The sequence below is a fragment of the Prunus persica genome, chromosome G6, assembly GCF_000346465.2.
Source record: "Prunus persica cultivar Lovell chromosome G6, Prunus_persica_NCBIv2, whole genome shotgun sequence".
In the NCBI taxonomy this organism is placed as follows: Eukaryota; Viridiplantae; Streptophyta; class Magnoliopsida; order Rosales; family Rosaceae; genus Prunus; species Prunus persica.
Window position 1 is genome coordinate 19,316,643 of NC_034014.1, and position 22,006 is coordinate 19,338,648.

The 22,006-nt window shown below is 42.2% G+C and overlaps 2 protein-coding genes across 2 annotated transcripts; one reads left to right on the forward strand and one right to left on the reverse strand.

Annotated features, from left to right (window-relative positions):
• LOC109949714 lies at positions 7,410 to 9,146 on the reverse strand. The gene is made up of 2 exons (XM_020565821.1): positions 9,048 to 9,146; positions 7,410 to 8,903 (listed from the first exon to the last, which is right to left on the reverse strand). The coding sequence occupies exons 1-2, from the start codon at positions 9,144 to 9,146 to the stop codon at positions 7,410 to 7,412; spliced, it is 1,593 nt and encodes a 530-aa protein (XP_020421410.1).
• Positions 16,891 to 18,206, forward strand: LOC109949902. The gene is made up of 2 exons (XM_020566790.1): positions 16,891 to 18,018; positions 18,098 to 18,206. The coding sequence occupies exons 1-2, from the start codon at positions 17,152 to 17,154 to the stop codon at positions 18,143 to 18,145; spliced, it is 915 nt and encodes a 304-aa protein (XP_020422379.1). The 5' UTR covers positions 16,891 to 17,151; the 3' UTR covers positions 18,146 to 18,206.

A 22,006-nucleotide genomic window follows, 5' to 3' on the forward strand; every position in this document is an offset into this window, starting at 1 on the left:
GACACTTTTGTTGTGGCTACACTCATATTGTTGTGATGTTGCTTTCTTTTAGGGCCAATTTAGTGGGCAAAATTATATGGTCGGATGAGATCATAATTCATAATTCTAATCAAATATTTGATGTGGCACTAAATGATTTTTAATTTTCCACAAAAATTGAAATTTAATGTACCAACACCAATGTCAGATTTTGCCAAATTATAGAGACCATAATCATAATTTACAAAAACAAAAAAGAAGAAAAAGCTAGATGCTTGACTTGACCTCTTATCCCTAAAATGGACGTTGAGTTTCAGCTTAGATGTTTCCAATTTCATGAATTACATATGCTTTATGGAACATTTTTATCTTTTTTTCATTTTTAGAGGTTTCCATTCCTTTGACCAGGATACCCACTTAATTTAGCTGGAAGAGCTACTATAATTCAAGCAGTTACAGCTTCTATCCCTGTTTATGCTATGCAAACTACTAAACTTCCTGTTAGTGTCTGTAATGCTTTAGATCAGCTTAACCGTAATTTCTTCTGGGGCAGCAGTGAGAAGAAATATAAGATCCATCTTTGTCAATGGGATTTGGCTTGTAGGCTTAAAGGTAAGGGAGGTTTGGGGTTTAAAAAGACTGCTAGTATGAATCAAGCTCTTCTTGCTAAGATTGGGTGGAGATTGCATTCTAAGGACAATGGTTTATGGGCAAAAATTTATGAGGCTAAGTATCTTAAAGGGACTTCTATTTTTGATAGTTCTCTTTGAGCAAGGCAGGTTTGCTCCACTACTTGGAGGAGTATTGTTCATGGTTTGCAGTTGCTTGTGCAAGGGGTGTGTTGGAGAATAGGTCGGGAAGACAGTGTAAAATTATGGGAGGATAATTGGGTTACTGATGTCCCTTTAATGCAGCAGGCTGGAGTTCTCACCATCCATGATAGCAAATGTTATGTTTCAAGTTTTTCCAAGAATGGCTGGTGGGATATTGATAAGTTGAGAGGTGTTCTTTGTGAAGACCTTGTTCAATAGATCATTAGTGTTCCTGTGGGGTTTTTGGGCTCTTTACCTGATACTCAGATTTGGAAGGGTAGTGCTAATGGCAACTTTTCTGTTAAATCTGCTTATAGTTTATTCTTTGAAGGTTGTTCTACTCCTGACTCCTGCTGGAATTCCTTGTGGAGTTTAAATGTTCCTCCTAAGCTAAATACTTTGTGTGGTTAGGTAAAATTTTATCTAATGATCAGCGTGTTTGAAGCCAGTTGGCTTCTGACCCTTCATGTGGCTTTTATTCTTGGCCTACTGAAACTGTTCTTCACATCCTTCGTGATTGTGAGTGAGCTCGATCTACATGGAATGCTATTCTCCCTGCCTATGCTCATCATTTTTTCCATTTACATGCTCAGCCTTGGATGAAGGTCAACATGCTTTCCATGGAGAAATGGAATGGTGATGTTCCTTGGAGTATTGTTTTTGTGTTTACTTGCTGGCATTTATGCTGTTGGAGAAATAAGCATGTTTTTCAGAATGAGGATACAGTCCTTTTCAGCCCAAGACAAGTTATTTGTAGGGCTGCCCAAGAGTGGATTAAGTCAACTTCTAATCGCACTATAAGGGTAAATAAAGTTCAAATTCATGTTGCTTGGGAGCCTCCTAAGCCTGGACAGTTCAAACTGAATGTGGATGGTTCAAGGAGAAGCGTTATTGGCTGCATTGGTGCTGGGGGAGTCATTTGTGATCCTTTTGGTGACTGGGTAAGTGGTTTTGCTGTTAATCTGGGAAAATGTCAAGTTCTTGAGGCTGAGATATGGGGTCTTTTCTTTGGTTTGAAGTTAGCAATTGATAAGGGCATCTGTAGTCTCATTATTGAGATGGACTCAGCTATTGCAGTCAATCTCTGTCAGAATTCTGCTATGCTTGCTCTGCATCCCTTAGCTGATTTGGTTAGGAACTGTTGTGACCTTTGAGGGAGCAAATTTCCCCACAAGAATATTCGCCCAAGATTCCTTCGTCTTCTCCGCCTCTCTTTCTCCCTGCAAAACAGATCGGAGTAAAAGACCACACCCGGGGGGTGTTGGCCAAAGGCCCTCCGATGCCTAAGTTAGGTAGGGTAATTCAAGGAAAACCGGGTGGCCGAAGCCGTGTGTGGTGGCTGGAGCCTTGAGTGAGAGAGAGAAAGAGAGGAGGTGGCTAGGGTTTTTGACAAATAATTTCTGCAGAGCTTTAGTAAGAATTTAGGTGTACCTCAACCATTGTGTGTGGCTATGCTTTTATAGTAGTCTCGGAAGCTAGGGTTTCAGAGGAATAATTCCGTAGATGGAAGGGAATTATTCCTCCCTTTTTTGGAATTGATTTGATTAATTAGGGATTTGATTAATTAGGGTAAATCAAATCCCTAATTGTGGTAGGTATCAAATCAAATCCTGATTCAATTAGGTAACTCCTCATTTAATTGGGAATCGTGGTAATTAACCAAATCAATTCTCAACCTAATTAGGTAACGTTCAATTTAATTGGGTAATTCCCAATTAAATTGAGTAACTCCCAATTAGGTTGATTAATTCCCAATTGGGTCAAATAATCCCCAAATTGTAGGAATTATTTGACCTAGGGTTTGATTTAATTAGGTTCCCACAAATGCCCCCCAGCTTCTACATAGCGCGTGGTGGCATGTAGGAGATGTAAATTATCCGTTGGGCTGTCCAGCTGTAACTGGGCTTCCTTCATGGACATGGGCTCCCGAGTAAAAGAGGTGTTTGACTTGTGAACTGCTTGAGTAACCAGCCTATGTTTTGATTGCACGTCCTTCTTTAGAGATTTGTGAGTACCAGGGTCCCCCTTGAAGGACTCCGGGTATGCACTGCATATCCCGTAGGATGATTCCCCTTAGGAAGTTGGCGAGCACCAGAGTCCCCCTTGAGGGACTCCGGGTATGTTCTGCACATCCCGTAGGATGATTTCCCTTAGAAAGTTGGCGAGCACCACGGTCCCCTTTGAGGGACTCCGGGTGTGTTCTGCACATCCCATAGGATGATTCCCCTTACGAAGTTGGCGAGCACCAGGGTCCCCCTTGAGGGACTCCAGGTGTGTTCTGCACATCCCGTAGGATGATTCCCCTTAGGAAGTTGGCAAGCACCAAGGTCCCTCTTGAGAGACTCTGGGTGTGTTCTGCATATCTAGTAAGATGATTTCCTTAGGAAGTTGGTGAGCACCAGGGTCCCCCTTGAGGGCCTCCGGGTGTGTTCTGCACATCCCGTAGGATGATTCCCTTTAGGAAGTTGGCAAGCGCCAGGGTCCCCCTTGAGAGACTTCGGGTGTGTTCTGCACATCCCGTAGGATGACTCCCCTTAGGAAGTTGGCAAGCACCAGGGTCCCCCTTGAGAGACTCCGGGTGTATTCTGCACATCCCGTAGGATGATTCCCCTTGGGAAGTTGGCAAGCACCAGGGTCCTCCTTGAAAGACTCCGGGTGTATTCTGCACATCCCGTAGGATGCCTTGGTCGTCGCCCTGCGTCTCCCGTAGGACGCTACTTATGGGCAACTACATGATTATCCTGCCTCCCTTAGGAAACGGATAGGAACCTGGATATTTTCCGCAGGAAGCATGGATACCTCCTTTTAAGAAATTCCTGGCGCACCCTGCGTCTCCTTTAGGACGTTTTTTTAGAAGGCTACGTCTCCAAACGGACGCGTTTTGTTGTCACCCTGCATCTCCCTTAGGACGCTCTTTATGGGCAACTGTGTGACTATCCTGCCTCCCTTAGGAAACGGATAGGAACCTGAATATTTCCCGCAGGAAGCATGGCGACCCCTTTTAAGAAACTCCTGGCGCAACCTGCGTCTCCCTTAGAACACTGTTTTAGCTGGCTGCATCTCCAAACGGACGCTTTTAGTCGTCGCCCTGCGTCTCCCTTAGGATGCTCCTTATGGGCAACTGTGTGACTATCCTGCCTCCCTTAGAAAACGGATAGGAACCTGGATATCTCCCCTAGGAAATTCCTGGCGTACCCTGCGTCTCCCGAAGGACGCTGCTTATGGGCAAATGTTGTGTTTCGTGGGCAGATGAGACATTTTGGAATGAGAAACTGAACTTATATTGATATTCATAAGATTACAATCCTTTATTCGAAAATGGAAACAACTTAGCACAAAACATAGAACTTCTAGCAGTCGGGAGGAGGCTCTACAGATAATACTTTCGAAGATTGTGAGCATTACATTGTCGTGGTATTTCCTTCCCCTCCATAGTGTTGAGTGTGTAGCTTCCTCTGCCCCCAGACCGGCTGATCATGTAAGGACCCTCCCAGTTAGGATTCATCTTTTCTGACCCTTGCCTCGGTGCAGTAATGAAAGCCTTTCTTAGCACGAGGTCGCCTGGTTGAAATCGTCTGATCTTAGCTCTTTTGTCGTGGTAAGACTTCAACTGCTGCTGATAGGAGGCGACTCGGATAATGGTTTTCTCACACTCGCCTTGAAGAAAGTCGAGATTGAGCCTCATCTGCTCGGAGTTTTGATCAACACTGCCCACTTCCAGACTTATGGAGGGGACCGTGATGTGAGGTGGTATGATTGCTTCTGTTCCATAGGCGAGGGAAAAAGGGGTTTCACCAGTCGATCTTCGTTTGGTGGTGCGATAAGCCCATAGTACTCCGGGGAGTTCATCCACCCATTTTCCTTCGGCGCCTTCCAGCCTTTTCTTCAAGCAGTCCAACATGACTTTGTTAGATGCCTCGGCTTGTCCATTTCCTTGTGGATACCTCGGGGTGGACAAGTGTTGCTTGATCTTGTATTTTGCAAAAAAAGGCGGTGATCTGCTTACCAATGAACTGTGAGCCATTGTCGGTAACCAGCGACTGTGGGCAGCCAAACCGACATATGATGTTTCTCCAGATGAATCGCTCCACATCGGCTTCTTTAGTAGAGGATAGAGCTTCGGCCTCAATCCATTTAGTAAAGTAGTCGGTGGCGACGATCATCATTTCTTTCTTGGTGGGCGCTGGTGGCAAAGGACCCACTAGGTCGATGGCCCATTGCATAAACGGCCATGGACTGTTTTGCGGATGATAGACTTCGGCAGGCAGGTTAGGGATCGGCTTGTATTGCTGACAGCAATCACACTTCTTGACATATTCAGCGGAGTCGTCACGCATGGTAGGCCAGAAGTATCCTATGTTTAGAGCTTTCTGGGCGAGCGACCTACCCCCAGAGTGGTTGCCACACTCGCCGTCGTGAATTTTGCAGAGAACCTCAAGTGTTTGAGAGTACTTTATGCAGGTGAGATGAGGGCCAGAGTATGATCTGCGGATGAGCTTGTTGCCGTGCATGTAGTATCTCGCGGCCTTTTGCTGGACCTTTCTAGCTTCGGACTTGTCCGTTGGCAGGTTTCCATTCGTCAAATAGTCGATGATGGGGTCTTGCCAACTGGGGCCCTCGTCAATCTGCATGGTATCGATTAGCTCCATTTCTTCAATGCTTGGTCGGTCAAGGTGTTCGACCGGGATAGAGCGTTTGAACTGGGTATCCAGCGCTGATCCTAGGCTTGCCAGTGCGTCTGCATGAGCGTTCTCTGCCCGGGGCACTTGTTGGATGGTGAAGATGGGAAACGCCTTCAACAGCTCTTGGATTTTGTCAAGGTACAAGATCATCCTTAGGTGCTTTGCCATGTACTCACCTGAGGCTTGATTCGTGAGCAATTGTAAGTCTGAGTAGATGGCTAGCTTTTTTATTGCAAGCTCTTTTGCCAAGCGTAGGCCGGCTAGCAATGCCTCGTATTCTGCCTCGTTGTTCGAGGCCGGGAAGCCAAGCGTAATAGCTTGCTCCAACAGGGTTCCATCTGGAGTGGTGATGACGACCCCTGCTCCAACTCCTTTTTGGTTCGACGCTCCGTCTACGCGCAACTGCCACATGTCTCTGGGTTGGCTAGGTTCTACGGAGGTCCCGTCTGGTTTTGAACTTTCCTTCTTTTGGTTGACCAACTTCTCTTTTTCGGCTGATGGGGTGAATTCTACAACGAAGTCTGCTAAAGCCTGGGCTTTTGTTGCAGTTTTTGGCTGATAGAGGAGGTCATATTGGCTTAGCTCTATGGCCCACTTCATGAGTCGCTGAGAAGCATCAAGGCTGTGGACGATTGATCTCAAAGGAAAGTCGGTCATGACGATGACTCGATGAGCTTGGTAGTAGGGTCGCAACTTTCTCACAGAAACTACAAGAGCCAAAATAAGTTTCTCCAATTTTGGGTAGCGAGTCTCTGCATCGATGAGAGCTTTTGACGTGTAGAATACTGGATGTTGGGCCCCCAGCTCTTCTCGGATGAGAGCTGAACTGATAGCTGAGTTGGACACTGCCAGGTATACGAACAAGTCCTCACCAGGGACTGGCTTTGAGAGCAGAGGAGGTGAGGTGAGGTAAGTCTTCAGACTCTGGAAAGCTACTTCGCACTCCTCGTCCCATTTGTTTTTTTGTCCTTACTTCAAAACTTTGAAGAATGGTCTGCACTTGTCAGTTGATCTCGAGAGGAATCGGTTGAGGGCCACTGCTTTGCCCGTCAGACTTTGTATTTCCTTCACCGTGGAGGGAGATTTCATCTCGAGAATAGCTTTGATTTGACGTGGGTGTGCCTCGATACCTCGTTGCGTGACTAGGTATCCCAAGAATCGGCCGGAGGATACACCAAATGTGCATTTACTTGGATTCAACTTCATGCGATACTGGCGGAGCAAGCTGAATGACTCAACAAGATTTCCAATGTGATCTGCACATTTTGGGGCTTTGACTAGCATGTCATCCACGTAGACCTCCATAGTTTTGCCGATTTGCTTCTTGAAGATTTTATTTACGAGCCTTTGATAGGTTGCTCCGGCGTTCTTCAGCCCAAAGGGCATGACCTTGTAGCAGTAGGTCCCTCTCTCGATGATGAAAGAAGTTTTCGCCTTGTCATCCTCGTGCATCAGGATTTGGTTATAGCCGGAGTAGGCGTCCATGAAGCTGAGCAGTTGATTGCCAGAAGTGGAATCCACGAGTTGGTCGATTCTCGGCAATGGAAAGTTGTCTTTAGGGCATGCCTTGTTGAGGTCTGTGTAATCGACGCAAACTCTCCATTTGCCCTTTTTTTTGTTTTGCCACCAAAACAACGTTGGCAAGCCATTCTGAGTAGGAGACCTCTTCGATGAAGCCGGCAGCTAGGAGCATGTCAATCTCGGCTTCGATGATAAGCATGTCTGACTGCGACCATGCGAACATGTCTTTGTTGCTCTGGAGGAATGTGGTAAGCTCCACCTTCTCTTCTGGGCTTAAGCGCGAGCCGATCCGCGCTTTCCTGTCTGGCTGGTCAGGATCCAAGGGTATTCACTCGACGTCCTCCTCGGGTTTCCATCCTTCTTCAGGAAAGACCTCTAGGCGGATCTCCTCGGCTTGGTCCTAACGCTTTGATTGCTATAAGATAACAAGATTCGGTTGCTCAACCTCCTCCAGATCTGCCTGGCTCACAGGGAGAAACTGCGCTTGTTTGCCTTTCTTAAGCCCTTGGGCGGAGCATTTCCTCGTCATTGCTTGATCACTGTTGATTTGGCCGACACCACCCTCAGGAATTGGGTAACAAATTTTCTGATGTGTGGCGGAGGTGATGGCATTGATCTTGCCAATCCATGGTCTGCCGAGGATGCCGTTGTAGGGTAAGACCTCATTAATGACCATGAATGTTTGCAAGCTGATCACAGGTGGGAAGTAAACGTCAAGGTCTATCGTGCCCACAGTAATCGTTGTTGCACCATTAAAGCCAGTCAGCGATTTGGCTAACTTGTTGATCTTTATCTCCAAGCCCATCTGTTGGATGACCGCTAGCTGTAGGATATTGGCTGCGCTGCCCTCATCTGCATGGATTCGGTCGACCATGGCCCGAGCGATTTGAATGCTGATGACAAGGGCGTCGTTATGCAGCGTGTCGAGGCCGATCAGATCTTTCTTTTGGAAGCCGATCATAGGATCGTCTCCTGCTAGTGGAAGGTCGGTCGAGACTTGGGAGATCACAGTGGCCTGTTTGATCTTCCTCTTCTTTTCCTTGCTGGTCAGCCCAGACTCCTCGGAGTCGGCTAGGATTGTGTTAATCCTTATGACCTTTTGAGGCGGCTCCTTGGCGGTGTCTCGATCTTCAATCCGTTGGATGGCCTGCTTCGCAACGAATTCAGTGCAGTGGCCTTCTCTCACGAGTTCTTCAAGATGCGCTTTCCAAGCGAAGCAGTTGTTCGTAGTGTGTCCGTGCGTTCCATGGAAGGCACAGTATTTGCTAGTGTCCCTCTTGTCCGGATCTCCCTTCAAGGGTGGTGGTCTTCTTACCCAAGGTTTGTTCTTCACTTGGGCCAAGATTTGATGTATGGGGATGGTGAACTTGGTGTAGTTCTCTCCTGCCGTAGCCTCCCCTTGTGGGTGCGACCTGCGCTTGTCTTTGCTTCGGTTGTTAAATCCGTCGCCTCTTTGGCCTGCCCGCTTAGTTGGCTGATCTTCCTGCTTTGTAGACTTCTTTGCGGCGATTCGATCATCATCCCAGAGCGCGTAGCGTTTCGCAGTCGCGTAGACCTCTACCAGAGTCTGGCTGGGAGTGATAGTCAGCTCGCGGTACAAGTCGTGCTCAGCTGGAAGACCTTTCTTGAAAGCGGAGGACGCGATTTGGTCGTCACATCCTACAATGTTCGCCTTTTCTGCCTTGAATCTCTTGATGTAATCTCGAAAGGATTCGTCAGACATCTTGCGCAGGTTGTACAGGTGGTCAGGGTTCTTCTTAATTGTCCGGTAAGAGGTGTATTTTTTGGTGAAGACGTAAGCTAGCTCTTTGAAGCTGCTGATCGACCTGGATGGTAGGGTGTGGAACCGGTCTTGGGCTGCTCCTCGCAAGGTTATTGTAAATACCTTGCACATTAGCGCGTCGTCAGCCTGGTGGAGGATCATAACACTTTTGAAGTGTTTTAAGTGGCTCTCGGGATCGGAATCCCCTTTGAAGTGTATGAACGAGGGTGTCAAGAATCGCTTCGGGTGAGCGGCCTACTCGATATCGAGGGTGAAAGGTGTAGAGCTCACCTGGTCCATCTCCTTACGTAGTGAATCCTCGAAGTTTCCTCCGGTCTTCAAGTCTCGAAGTCTGTCATTCACGAGCTTCTCAACGTCTTCTGCGCACATTGCTGGTCGGTTACGTTGACGACCTCCACGAGATTGACTGACTTCCTCATTGTCCTCCGAGGATCGACCTTCTCGCCTGTGCTGCCTAGTTGGAGTGTTGGTGGACTGCGCCTGTGAAAGATTCTATGTAGCTTGTCGACGAGAATTAGTTCTTCGAGAGTGAGTAACGGAGCGTCTTTCCTCATGGTCCTCATGATAAGCTCATAATTTCACACATTTGCATGCCTTCTTTCCTTAATAATTTTTCTTAGCTTCTCTTTATTTTGAGTCTCTTACCTATGTTTGTGTGCTTTGTAGGTTAAGACAGCAAGGGGATGACATTTGATACAATTCATGCATGTTAAGGGCTGAGTGGCACAAGAGGAATATGTGCTTAAAGACAAAACCAATTTGTGCCACACTCCTTGTCAGTCCAATTTCGTAGGTCATCTTGCAGGCCTCATTTCAGTAACTTACACAGGTCGGATGAGGAGACATCCTTCATAGAAGTTGTTCCAATGGGTGTCTATTATAACATCTCCACATTTCAGCCTAATTGCATAAATCTGGAGCCCTCAACACGTCAAAGAGTGAACCAAGTTCACAGAAATGTCATGTTGGCTGCCATCACATTTAATGTGGCTACATCACTAGAGCCATGTGCTACACATGGGCAGCCATACATGGGAGTCAAATCAGCTCAGAAGCTCAGAAAGATGAACAAAAGTCAAGCTTTCCATAAAGAAACCATACCAAAGCATGTATTTGTCAGCTGGAGCAGTTGGCAAGTATGGGCAGCTGGAGCAGTTGGGAGCAGCTAAGAGAGGTGTGCTTCACCAGCCAAAGGGGAGCACGAAATTTCACTCTATAAATAGAGAGTTGCACACTCATTCAAGGGAGAGGGTCAGATACACACATTCACTTCATCCATTACTCTCATACACACATTCAGATTCACCACAAAGAGAGAAGGGAGCTTGGAGCTGTCAAGGGAGCTTGGAGCTGTCCTAGGAACTTCCTTGCTGCCATCATCTAGTTGTTCTCCTCTCTTTATCCTATCTATGTATTTCTTATTTTCTGTATTCATAGTTATGTCTAACTAATCCATTTAGTTAGGGCTTAGGATGAAGCCCTAGTCATGAATATTCAATGTTATGGATGATTTTATAGTTAATTGATTTCCTTGCTTTTATTATCAAGTTGTTAATCTCCAGTTTATTATGTGCTTGATGTATGTTTTCTTGGAGTAGCTAACTAGGATTTTATGCATCTAGCACAGGTTGGGAAGGGGTTTAGATTCACCAATTCTACTCTCCTTTCACAAGCAACACATGAATGGCCTAAGAATCATTCAAGGGGTTAATAACCATAGGTTGACTAGGACAGATACCATGTTCTAGGACTTGTGTGATTATCATATTCTCAAGGAGCTTAATGACTCTTGTATGCTTTATTCTAAGTAGATACCATGCTTAGGTTGCATATTAGAGATCACGTGTTGTGTAGATACCATGCATAATCACATGCCTTAGGAGAATCATGCATCCTGCACCTAGATACCATAGGCTTGTATGCGATGATCTATTGTTGATGAAGCTTGAGTCAATTTCTATGCATTCATAACTTGGATAGGAAAACTAGTGGTGGATTCCAAGGCTCTAACACATTTCAATCATTGTTTCACAACTTGTTGATTGCTGCCAGTGTTTACTTTCGAGCACTTTCATTTCACTTTCTTGTTTTCATTTCAACAACAAAACCCCCCATTTCGAGCGCGTGTGTGGTGCTAGGATTCTGTCATAGACCTTGAGTAATTAGCAAGAGGCATTGTTGAATTCGACCTTGCCTTTAGCTAGTTAGCCAGTTTCTTTGTTCTATGTTTTTCTAGCATTCTAAGTAATTTAACTTGGAACCAAGTTACCATTCTCTGTGGGATCGACCTCGTATTTACATAAGCTATACTATAAACGGTTCGTGCACTTGCGAGAATTCAAGTTGCTGTTTTTAATAACTCATTTTAGTTGTTAAGAATATGCTCAACGTTATAAAATGAACTGGTATATCTGCGAATATTGAGCTGCACGTAAAGTAGATGAGACACAGTATTTAACGAGGTTCGGCTATGCCTACATCACTCAATTTTCTCTCTTGGAGAATTTCTCTCTTGCTCTCTTTCCTCTCAACTCTCTCACCCTCATTCTTCCTTCTCTTCCTCTTCTATGTGTGTAAACTTCTCTTGATGGAAGTATCTATTTATAGGCCTAAGACATTGGTTGTTCACCTCACAATATAAGTGGTAGACAACATCATTAATATTCTTCAATCAACAACATCATTAATATTCTTCAATCAACAACATCATTAATATTCTTCAATCAATTGGGTAGTGGTTTGGTTTGGTGGGTGTGTGGTTAGGTTTAATGGATATTAGTTGGCTATGTGGGCTTCACCTATTCTTCTTTACTTATTCTTCTTTTACAACACTCCCCCTTGGAGACCACATGTCCCTAGATTGGTTGCCTCATTAAAACCTTGCTTGGAGAAAAATCCAGTGAGGTAGAAAACTGATGGAAGGAAGAAAAAAGAGTACAGCAATCTGTATAGCATACTTCTGGATGCTCCCCCTGATTAATATCTCCCCCTGATGTCTTCACGACTATCTTTTGGAGTGAGAATCTTTCGGAGTGAGTGGAGGATATAGCCATTAATAATTCTCGTAGTTGAGTAAGTAAATATATTTCCAGTGAGCTATCTCTATGTAAATCATAGAAATTTTCAGAGTCCGCGTTTCTAACAAAACTTGGGCTATTTGTAAGTTCACTTGAAAGAATATGCCCGTACATGGTGTTATGCGGAGATAGCATCAAATATACCTCACATCATCCCAAAATGATGGTGATGGAGTTGAGCCCTATCTGGAAAATATGATGTCCGGTCCAATATACTTCCGGAAAATCATTAAAGTGTCCAACGGATAATCCTCATAAAAATGCTTCAATACTTTCTTAGTATAAGCAAGAATCTCGTTGGCATAATGCTCGATCCTTAAGTCGAGACAAATATTTCGTGAATTCTGCAGAAGCTTTAATGTGTTGCAATCACATTATAATCAATGTACTCACTGAGGTAATTTATGCATATTAATATTAAGTACAAATTGTGTGCTTCAAGCACATGTCCTTTAGGGACTTGCTTTATGCAATGTCAATCCTCTCAACGGATTTTGTTTAAAAGGGATTAAACTTTATGACACATTATATAGCTTTAACCCAGCTATTTATACATCCTTAGGAAATCGCTTCTGGCGATATGCTCCGTGCATTTAATAACCCTTAAAGATAATATGTTGGTCTCCGTAATTGTGTAATAAGGGGGGGCACAATTGAATCTGTAAATATGGAGAAAAACCCATCATTCCTTGTTTCTACCAGAAACAGTGTGTCATACAAAGCAGGTATATTCCCTTTTATTCCGAACACCCAAGTATAAATTTCAGTATTAACATCTTTTGGAGTTCGTACTGTGGGTTTGTTCTTTCACGTTCATTCTCATCTATAATGGAATTACCTCATTCCATTTTGGCCAATAATATTGTCGACATTTAATAATTGAACGTGGTTCCAATCAACACAGCCCATTGATGATTTGAGTAGCTACTCCAAAATAAAAAAAATTGTCATTCATCAATTCATGATCCCACCATTCTCATGTGCATGCGCATGCATCAATTATAAGCATTTATTTGCCTTTGGGTACCCAAGCCACTTCATGGGGCTTTTATTATGTGAGAATGTGGATTATAACCTCCATTGGAGCGTTATTTAGCAGTAGGGCGTGAATAATCTCCATTTAGGGAGTTGGAACATTTAGAACCCATATATCTGTCATGCTGCAGGCATGCCACAGATTAATACATACATGTCAATTAATTTCTGGGACTTTAACCCATATTATGGGACTTTAACCCATATAATTTGCTACGCATTAGGCGTGCATAATATCAATATTGACATGTCAAAGGATTGTCCTTTCGGGACTTCAATCCATATCATTTGCTACGCAACAGGCGTGCATCATATTGATCACTGCAATACCCATATTCTGTTCTTATGGTACATTAATCTGTGCAGTGTATTATCAATGTATCCAACTTGCAATCTGTAAAATTTGCATTAATAATTCGTGGATACATACAAGCCATTCTTTTGGAACGGACTTATCTTCCCATTTGGTTACCTTTCAAGATAAAATATCAAATAAGTATATAAGAAAAAAATAACACAAGTATTGCTTACATCCTTAGGTGGGAGAAACTTTTCTCAAGTATCATTCAAGCTTGTATCGGCCCAGTAAATGTAGCGCTTGATGATCTAGTTATATCCTGCAATAGTAAAGTCACAACTCTTTTCTCTGTCAAAAACAAATAATCCTCAGAAAGTTACAGAAAGAGAAAAAATGCAAAAAGAGAAGGTAAGCAATCAGGGAAGGAAGCTGGTGGGAGCAGACAATAAGCTCTCATATCTCCTAGTCTAGAAGGACTTCCGGAGATTAGAGCATAAGATAGCCTTCACAGTTTCCTGATGTAGCGGAAACGTGATTAGGGATAGTCTCGCTTCCTGAATGGATGATCAGAGATAGTCTTGCTTCTCGGGCATATTAAGTGCTCACTGATAAGAAAAATAAGTAGATATCGCATCACTAGGTATGGAGTAAACTGGATGTCTTCTGCAAAGAAAATTTCGTTAGTAACACATTTATACACAAATACAATGAATAGGTAGAACCGGTGAATTTCAAATTAACCATAGGAGAATTGCGAGATTCTCGGGATACTTTTGAAAAAGTAGCTCCGTGAAATCCGTAAAGCAAGATCGGCTTTTGACGAAAATAATACTTTGAAAACGCCGAAAGTGCCGACAAACATTAATGGAGGCCACGTGAAGTTTTGGAATCTGGAAAGAAAAAGATAATATGGGGATCTGAGATAATATTGGGATCCTGGAAACTGTAGCCATATTTCCTCCTATAGATATGGCCTTTGCAAAACTTGATTGGAGCAACTGCGTTTCAACTTGCTCCTTTCCTGTTATAATAATTGCGCAATTCTTAAAATTTGCACCTGTGGTTTTTACGTCTTTTCAAAATGACGGTTTGGAACCTTGTGCCTTATAGGTTCAAATAACCACATCGACTCTCCCAAATTTCATATTTCAACGTATGGGAGCCCGGAACTTTTGGCCTGGGCTAAACACAAACTCAGAATTTATTTGCCCCTTTTAAATGGACATGAAATATGAATTGAGTAAAAGCTACGATAATATCGTAATATAGTAGTGAAGAGCATTAACTACTATATACCCACAATCTCAAATTCGGGATTTCTCATAGATATATCAAAATGTGTGGGGAGCCTCAATTCATCATTTGAGGTTTATGTTGATATTATCAATTTCACGGTGTATTCTTAACAACCGGAATTCACAAAATATATTTCTTACTTGAGGTGTCGATTATAACAGAATCGAACTTTATTAAATTCATCAATTTCTTGTGCCAAAGAAATATGTGGCGTACCACAATTTGCAATAGTACCTCAAGAGTTGTCCATTTAATTGTTGGAACTTCAGGTTCTCAACACTGTTAGATTTTGAACTTCAGGCCAAAATCACATATTCTCATGGTATGGACATTCAATCCCCTTAGATTTTGAACTTCGGGCCAAAATCACATATTCTCATGGTATGGATATTTTTACAATTTTCTGTACATATTTCTGGACTTCAAGCCCTTACATAATTGTCCATATTTTGAGGAACTTCTGGCATCTCATTTAATTGTTTATCCATGAGTTTAAGGAACTGCAGGTTCCCTTTTGAATGGTGATAGTTTACCCAAAATGGTAAATATTTATGCATACATCACAATTCATGTATACGGCACTATTCATGTGTACAGTACATTTGCCAGTACAGTTATCATCCATGTGTACGGCATTATGAACCAATACGGTACTGTTACATCATTAAGGAACCCCAGGTCGTTATTTACATGTCAGGGATCAAGGACCCTCAAGTCCAATTACATGTCTACAAATATAGTACCGGAGAGACTGCCAGCTCTCATATTAACATCATCATCAAGGATCTTCAAGTCCTGATGTAATTGTATGATGAGGATCAAGGAACTTCTGGTCCTGATCTGCATACTGTAAAAAAAAAAACTCATCATACAGCACATTTAATCCATAAAATAAATTGCTGGTAAATAAATTACTGGTATGGACGATAAACCCGCATCACACTTTAAATAAATGTAAATGTGCGGTAAATTAAATTCATAAAGTTAAGGTGCTTGTATGGGCATTAATTCTGCTCCATACATTTAAATAAAAGTAAAGGCGTGGACGATAAACCCGCACCACCCTTTTAAATAAATGTAAATGTGCGGTAAATTAAATTCATAAATTAAATTGCTTGCTGTATGGACGTTAATCCCGCACCATACCTTAAATAAAATTAAATGTGCGGTAAATTAAATTCATAAATTAAATTGCTTGCTGTATGGACGTTAATCCCGCACCATACCTTAAATAAAATTAAATGTGTGGTAAAGTAAATTGTGCTTGTATGGGCACTAATTCAGCTCCATACATTTAAATAAAAATAAAGGCGTGGATGATAAACCCGCACCACCCTTTTAAATAAACACTGTTGTATGGGTAATAAACCTACACCATACAGTAAATAAAATAAATGTGCGATAAAGTAAATTCATAAATTAAACTGCTTGTTGTATGGACGTTAATCCCACACCATACCTTAAATAAAATTAAATGTGCGGTAAAATAAATTGTGCTTGTATGGGCACTAATTCTGCTCCATACATTTAAATAAAAGTAAAGGCGTGGACGATAAACCCGCACCACCCTTTTAAATAAATACTGTTGTATGGGTAATAAACCTACACCATACAGTAAATATAATATGTTATATCACTTTAAGTAAAAGTAAATTTGCGGTAAAGTAAAGGCAATTATTGGTGGGTTCTCATCAACACCACGATCAAATAGTATAGCAGATAATATTATTATCGTTTGTGGAAGGCATCATGCTTGTCTCTCAAATCAAATGCTTTCCACCTGTAATCTGCACACAGTTGGTTTGCTCGTATATCTCTCTCGCAGACCACAGCTCCTCCACTACTTTTCTTCCTTACATCAACATAAGGGTTAGTAGTATAGATAATAGTGCAACACAAAAATTATACCTGAGAGCTTCTCGTGCTGATAAAGTGTTATAAAATGAACTGGTATATATGCGAATATTGAGCTGCATGTAAAGTAGATGAGACACAGTATTTAACGAGGTTCGGCTATGCCTACATCCTCGGAGAGCAGCAGCAATAACTTTTCCACTATGTAAAATAATAGGGCTACAACTTTGTGTTTACAATATGTATGGCTCACTCAATTTTCTCTCTTGAAGAATTTCTCTCTTGCTCTCTTTCCTCTCAACTCTCTCACCCTCATTCTTCCTTCTCTTCCTCTTCTATGTGTGTAAACTTCTCTTGATGGAAGTATCTATTTATAGGCCTAAGACATTGGTTGTTCACCTCACAATATAAGTGGTAGACAACATCATTAATATTCTTCAATCAACAACATCATTAATATTCTTCAATCAACAACATCATTAATATTCTTCAATCAACAACATCATTAATATTCTTCAATCAATTGGGTAGTGGTTTGGTTTGGTGGGTGTGTGGTTAGGTTTAATGGATGTTAGTTGGCTATGTGGGCTTCACCTATTCTTCTTTACTTATTCTTCTTTTACAACACTCAACAAGTTTTTGGCGTCGTTGCCAGGGAACCGGTAATGATGGTGCTATAGTTAGATTACTTTGATTGTTCTGTTTTTGTTTGTTTCATTTGTTTCTTTTCGTTGGTTTTTCTTTTTGGTATTCAGTTTTTGTATTTTGTTGTTATCTCCATTGAAAGCATTGAATTGACTTCCTTGGTGTGTGCATGTCCGAATCTGACCAGGAGCAAAGTTCACCTGAGCCACTTTCACCAAGAACCGCTGCTGTACGTGCTGGTTTGAGGAGGAATTATAGTTCTTCAAGCGTTGAATCTAAAAGTTACGAATCTGAAGGTTCAAGCAACATGGCAGAGATTCCGAACAACAACAATGATGAAGGAGGTGGTGCGCTTGTTGTCCAACCAAGAAAACCCCTGCGTGAGTTTTCCATTCCCAAAGTCACCGATCAACCTTCGTGCATCGTCTATCCTCAACTCACAGTTGACAGGTTTGAGCTTAAAAGTGGTATGATTCATCTTCTTCCAACTTATTATGGTAATACCACTGAGGATCCTTACATGCATATTAAGCAATTCTTTGAAATATGTGCTACGATCAAAATTCAAAACCTTGATGATGAGCAGATTAAGATGAGGCTATTCCCATTCAGTTTAAAAGATAAAGCTAAGTCTTGGTTATACTCTTTGCCTAATGCTTCAATTCATACTTGGGAAGAGCTTTCTAATAAGTTTTTGCAGAAATTTTTTCCGGCTCAAAAGACTAACAAGATTAGAAAGGAAATTCTTGGTTTCACACAAAAGGAAGGAGAAGCTTTTCATGAATGTTGGGAGAGGTACAAGGAGATGATAAGTTCTTGCCCACACCACAACATAGAGAGTTGGATGCAAATGCAATCTTTCTATGAAGGTTTGCTTGATTCCGAAAGGATGATGGTAGATGCAACAAGTGGAGAAGGACTGATGAACAAAACAGCAGATGAGGCTTTTACTCTCTTTGAATCCTTGAGTGCTAACTCTCAACAATGGAGCCACAATAAAGGAAGAGGAGCTCCTATGAAAGCTGTGGTCTCTGAGGTAAGTACTAATAATGAAATTGCTGCAAAACTTGATGTTATGTGTTCTTTGCTTCAACAAGCAGTGACTGGCCCTCTAGGAAACAAAGTGGAAGTTCAAGACCAATCTTTTGCGGAGCACATGCTAGAACAAGCAAATGCCCTTCAAGCAAGGAATCCTCAAAATGATCCTTATTCAAACACGTACAATCCGGGAATGAGAAATCATCCTAATTTCAGGTGGAACAACAATCCAAATGTGCCACAGTCTCAAGGACCTCCCCCAGGATTCCAAACACAACCAAGGCAATTCCAGCAAGCTCCCCAACAAGTGCAAGAGCAAAGGGGTGATCAAATGGGAGAATTGCAAGACATGTTCAAGAAGTTCATGGAGCAACAGATGCAAACCAATCAGAACCTTCAAAATGCAGTGAACAAACTAGAAGTGCAAGTTGGGCAGATTGCATCCTCCATGAGCAATAGAGCATCCGGAACTTTCCCAAGCCAAACGGAGGTGAATCCAAGGCATCAAGAGCATGCTAAAGCAATACACATCTTGAGAAGTGGTAAACAAGTTGATAATAAGGTTGGAGATGCCAATGAAGAGCAAGAAGATGGAGAACATGTGGAGATCATTCAGCCACCACATGGGCAGCCCACAGCTTCCAACAAACAGTCCATCAATGGTCCTGGAAAGAGCATAGGCCCTAAGGTATCATCTAATGCTAATCAAGTTCCAATTTCAACTAATGCTTTTAGGCCTATTGCACCCTTTCCCAGCAGGTTATCAAAGTCAAAGAAAGATCAAGGCTTGGATTAGATAATGGAAACATTCAAGAAGGTGCAAATCAACATCTCATTGCTCAATGCCATTACTCAGATTCCAAAGTATGCAAAATTTTTGAAGGATCTATGCACTAACAAGAGGAGATTCAAAGAGCATGAACAAGTTGCATTGAGTGAAGAGGTAAGTGCAGTGTTACAAAGAAAGCTGCCTCCAAAGCTAAAGGATCCAGGTTCCTTTTCTATACCTTGCATAGTTGGTGATTTTAAGTTTCAAAAAGCTTTGCTTGATCTTGGTGCTTCTATAAATCTTATGCCATATCATGTTTATGAGAAACTTAACCTTGGTGAGTTGCAAGCCACATCTGTGAGCATTCAATTGGCAAATAGAACTATTAGGTACTCTAAAGGCATTCTAGAAGATGTTTTGGTGAAAGTGGAAGAGCTAATTTTGCCAGCAGATTTCTTGGTGCTGGAAATGGAAGAAGCACCAATTCATGACAATCAGTTGCCACTCATTCTAGGCCGGCCATTCATGGCAACTGCCGGTGCTATTATTGATGTGAAGAAGGGTACATTGACCATGAATGTGTTTGATGAGACAATAGCATTCAAAGTGTTTGAAGCCTCCAAGTTTCCAAGTGATGAGCATGAAGTTTTCCATCTTGATGCAATTGATACTTTGGTGAAAGAAGCACTGCCAATGAGTTATTTGGAGCCCATTGAAGCATGCATCACACAAAGCATAAGGAAAGAAAAAGTGGACAGCTTAGAGGCTGTGATCTCTCCTTTACTTCTTGAGCTTGTTTGCAGCATGGATAGCTACATAGAAATTGGAAAGAGGTATGCAAACCAATTTGAATCATTACCCCCACCTACTAATAAGGTTTTACCTTCTATTGTGCAGGAACCAGAGTTGGAATTAAAGCAGTTGCCAAAACACCTTAAATATGCTTATTTAGGTGAAAATGAGACTCTACCTGTTATCATTGCCTCACATCTCGGACCAAATGATGAAAAGAAGCTTTTGAGAGTTCTAAAAGAGCACAAAACTGCAATTGGGTGGAGCATTGCAGATATCAAAGGCATAAGCCCAACACTGTGCATGCACAAGATATTATTGGAAGACAATGCAATGCCTAAGAGGGATGCCCAAAGACGTCTTAATCCGAACATGAAGGAGGTGGTAAGAAAAGAGGTAATGAAGCTTTTAAATGTTGGTATTATTTACCTATTTCTGACAGTAAATGGGTGAGCCCAGTGCAAGTTGTCCCCAAGAAGTCAGGTATCACAGTGGTGAAGAATGAAGCAAACGAGCTTGTACCTGCACGGATGACCACGGGCTGGAGAGTTTGCATTGATTATAGGAAGCTCAACACAGCGACAAGCAAAGATCACTTTCCTCTTCCATTCATTGATCAAATGCTTGAGAGATTAGCTGGGCATAGCCACTATTGCTTCCTTGATGGATATTCAGGCTACAACCAAATCGCCATAGCCCCAGAGGATCAAGAGAAGACGACCTTCACATGTCCCTTTGGCACTTTCGCTTATAGGAGGATGCCTTTTGGTCTCTGTAATACCCCAGCCACTTTTCAAAGGTGCATGATGAGCATTTTCTCCGACATGGTAGAAAGGTTCATTGAGGTATTCATGGATGACTTCTCTGTCTTTGGTGATTCTTTTGATCAATGCTTGCATAACTTATCCAAGGTGTTGGCTAGATGTGAACATACTAACCTTGTGCTTAATTGGGAAAAATGTCATTTTATGGTTAACCAAGGCATAGTTCTTGGTCATGTCATCTCTAGTAAAGGAATTGAGGTAGATAAAGCTAAGATTGATTTGATTGCCTCTATGCCCTCACCTACTTCTGTCAAAGAAGTACGTTCTTTCCTTGGCCATGCAGGTTTCTATAGGCGTTTCATAAGGATTTTCTAAGATTGCAAGGCCTATGTGCAATCTCCTTGCCAAGGACATGGATTTTGTGTTTGATCAAGACTGTGAGAATGCTTTCAATGCTTTGAAGAAGATGCTCACAACTGCCCCAATCATTATACCACCGGATTGGAGCTTGCCCTTTGAATTGATGTGTGACGCCTCAGATTATGCTGTTGGAGCTGTTTTGGGATAGCGAGTTGATAAGAAGCCACATGCCATTTACTATGCTAGTAGAACCCTCAACGATGCCCAACTCAACTATTCCACCACAGAGAAGGAGTTGTTAGCTGTCATATTTGCTTTAGAGAAGTTCATATCATATTTGATTACTAACAAGGTTATTGTTTACACTGATCATGCAGCACTGAAATACTTGTTAGCTAAGAAGGATGCCAAACCACGACTCATTAGATGGATTCTCTTATTGCAAGAGTTTGACTTGGAGATAAAAGATAAGAAAGGAAGTGCGAATGTCGTGGCTGATCACTTGAGTAGATTGGTGCATGTATCTAACGAAGAGGAGGATTCATTGCCATTACGTGAAAGCTTCCCTGATGAGCAACTCTTCTCCATTTATGCTTTGAATTCTCTCAATCCATTGCCTTGGTTTGCTGATATTGTTAACTATTTGTGCACTAACGAACTCCCTACAGGGTTATCTACGTTCCAATGTGACAAGCTTAGGAAGCAAGCAAGATACTACTTTTGGGATGATCCATATCTATTCAAGCATTGTCCAGACCAAGTAATTCGAAGGTGTGTGCCTGAAGGTGATTTTAAGAGCATTCTAGAGTTTTGTCACTCCCACGCATGCGGAGGCCATTTTGGAGCAAAGAAGACTGCCAGCAAAGTGCTACAATCAGGTTTCTTTTGGCCTACCCTTTTTAAGGATGCATATGTTTTTTGTGCTTCATGTGATAGATGCCAATGGATGGGTAATTTACATGCTAGAAATCAGATGCCTCTCACCAATATCTTAATCATTGATATATTTGATGTTTGGGGAATTGATTTCATGGGCCCTTTTCCTACCTCTTATGGATTTGAATATATATTAGTTGCTGTCGATTATGTTTCTAAATGGGTGGAAGCCATTGCCACTAGAACTAATGATGCTAAGGTTGTGATCGGTTTTCTCAAAGGAAATATTTTTACAAGATTTGGCACACCTAGAGCAATCATTAGTGATGGTGGCTCCCACTTTGTTAACCAAGCTTTTGCAGCACTCTTGAAGAAATATGGAATCACGCATAAGGTGGCAACACCCTATCATCCTCAAACTAGTG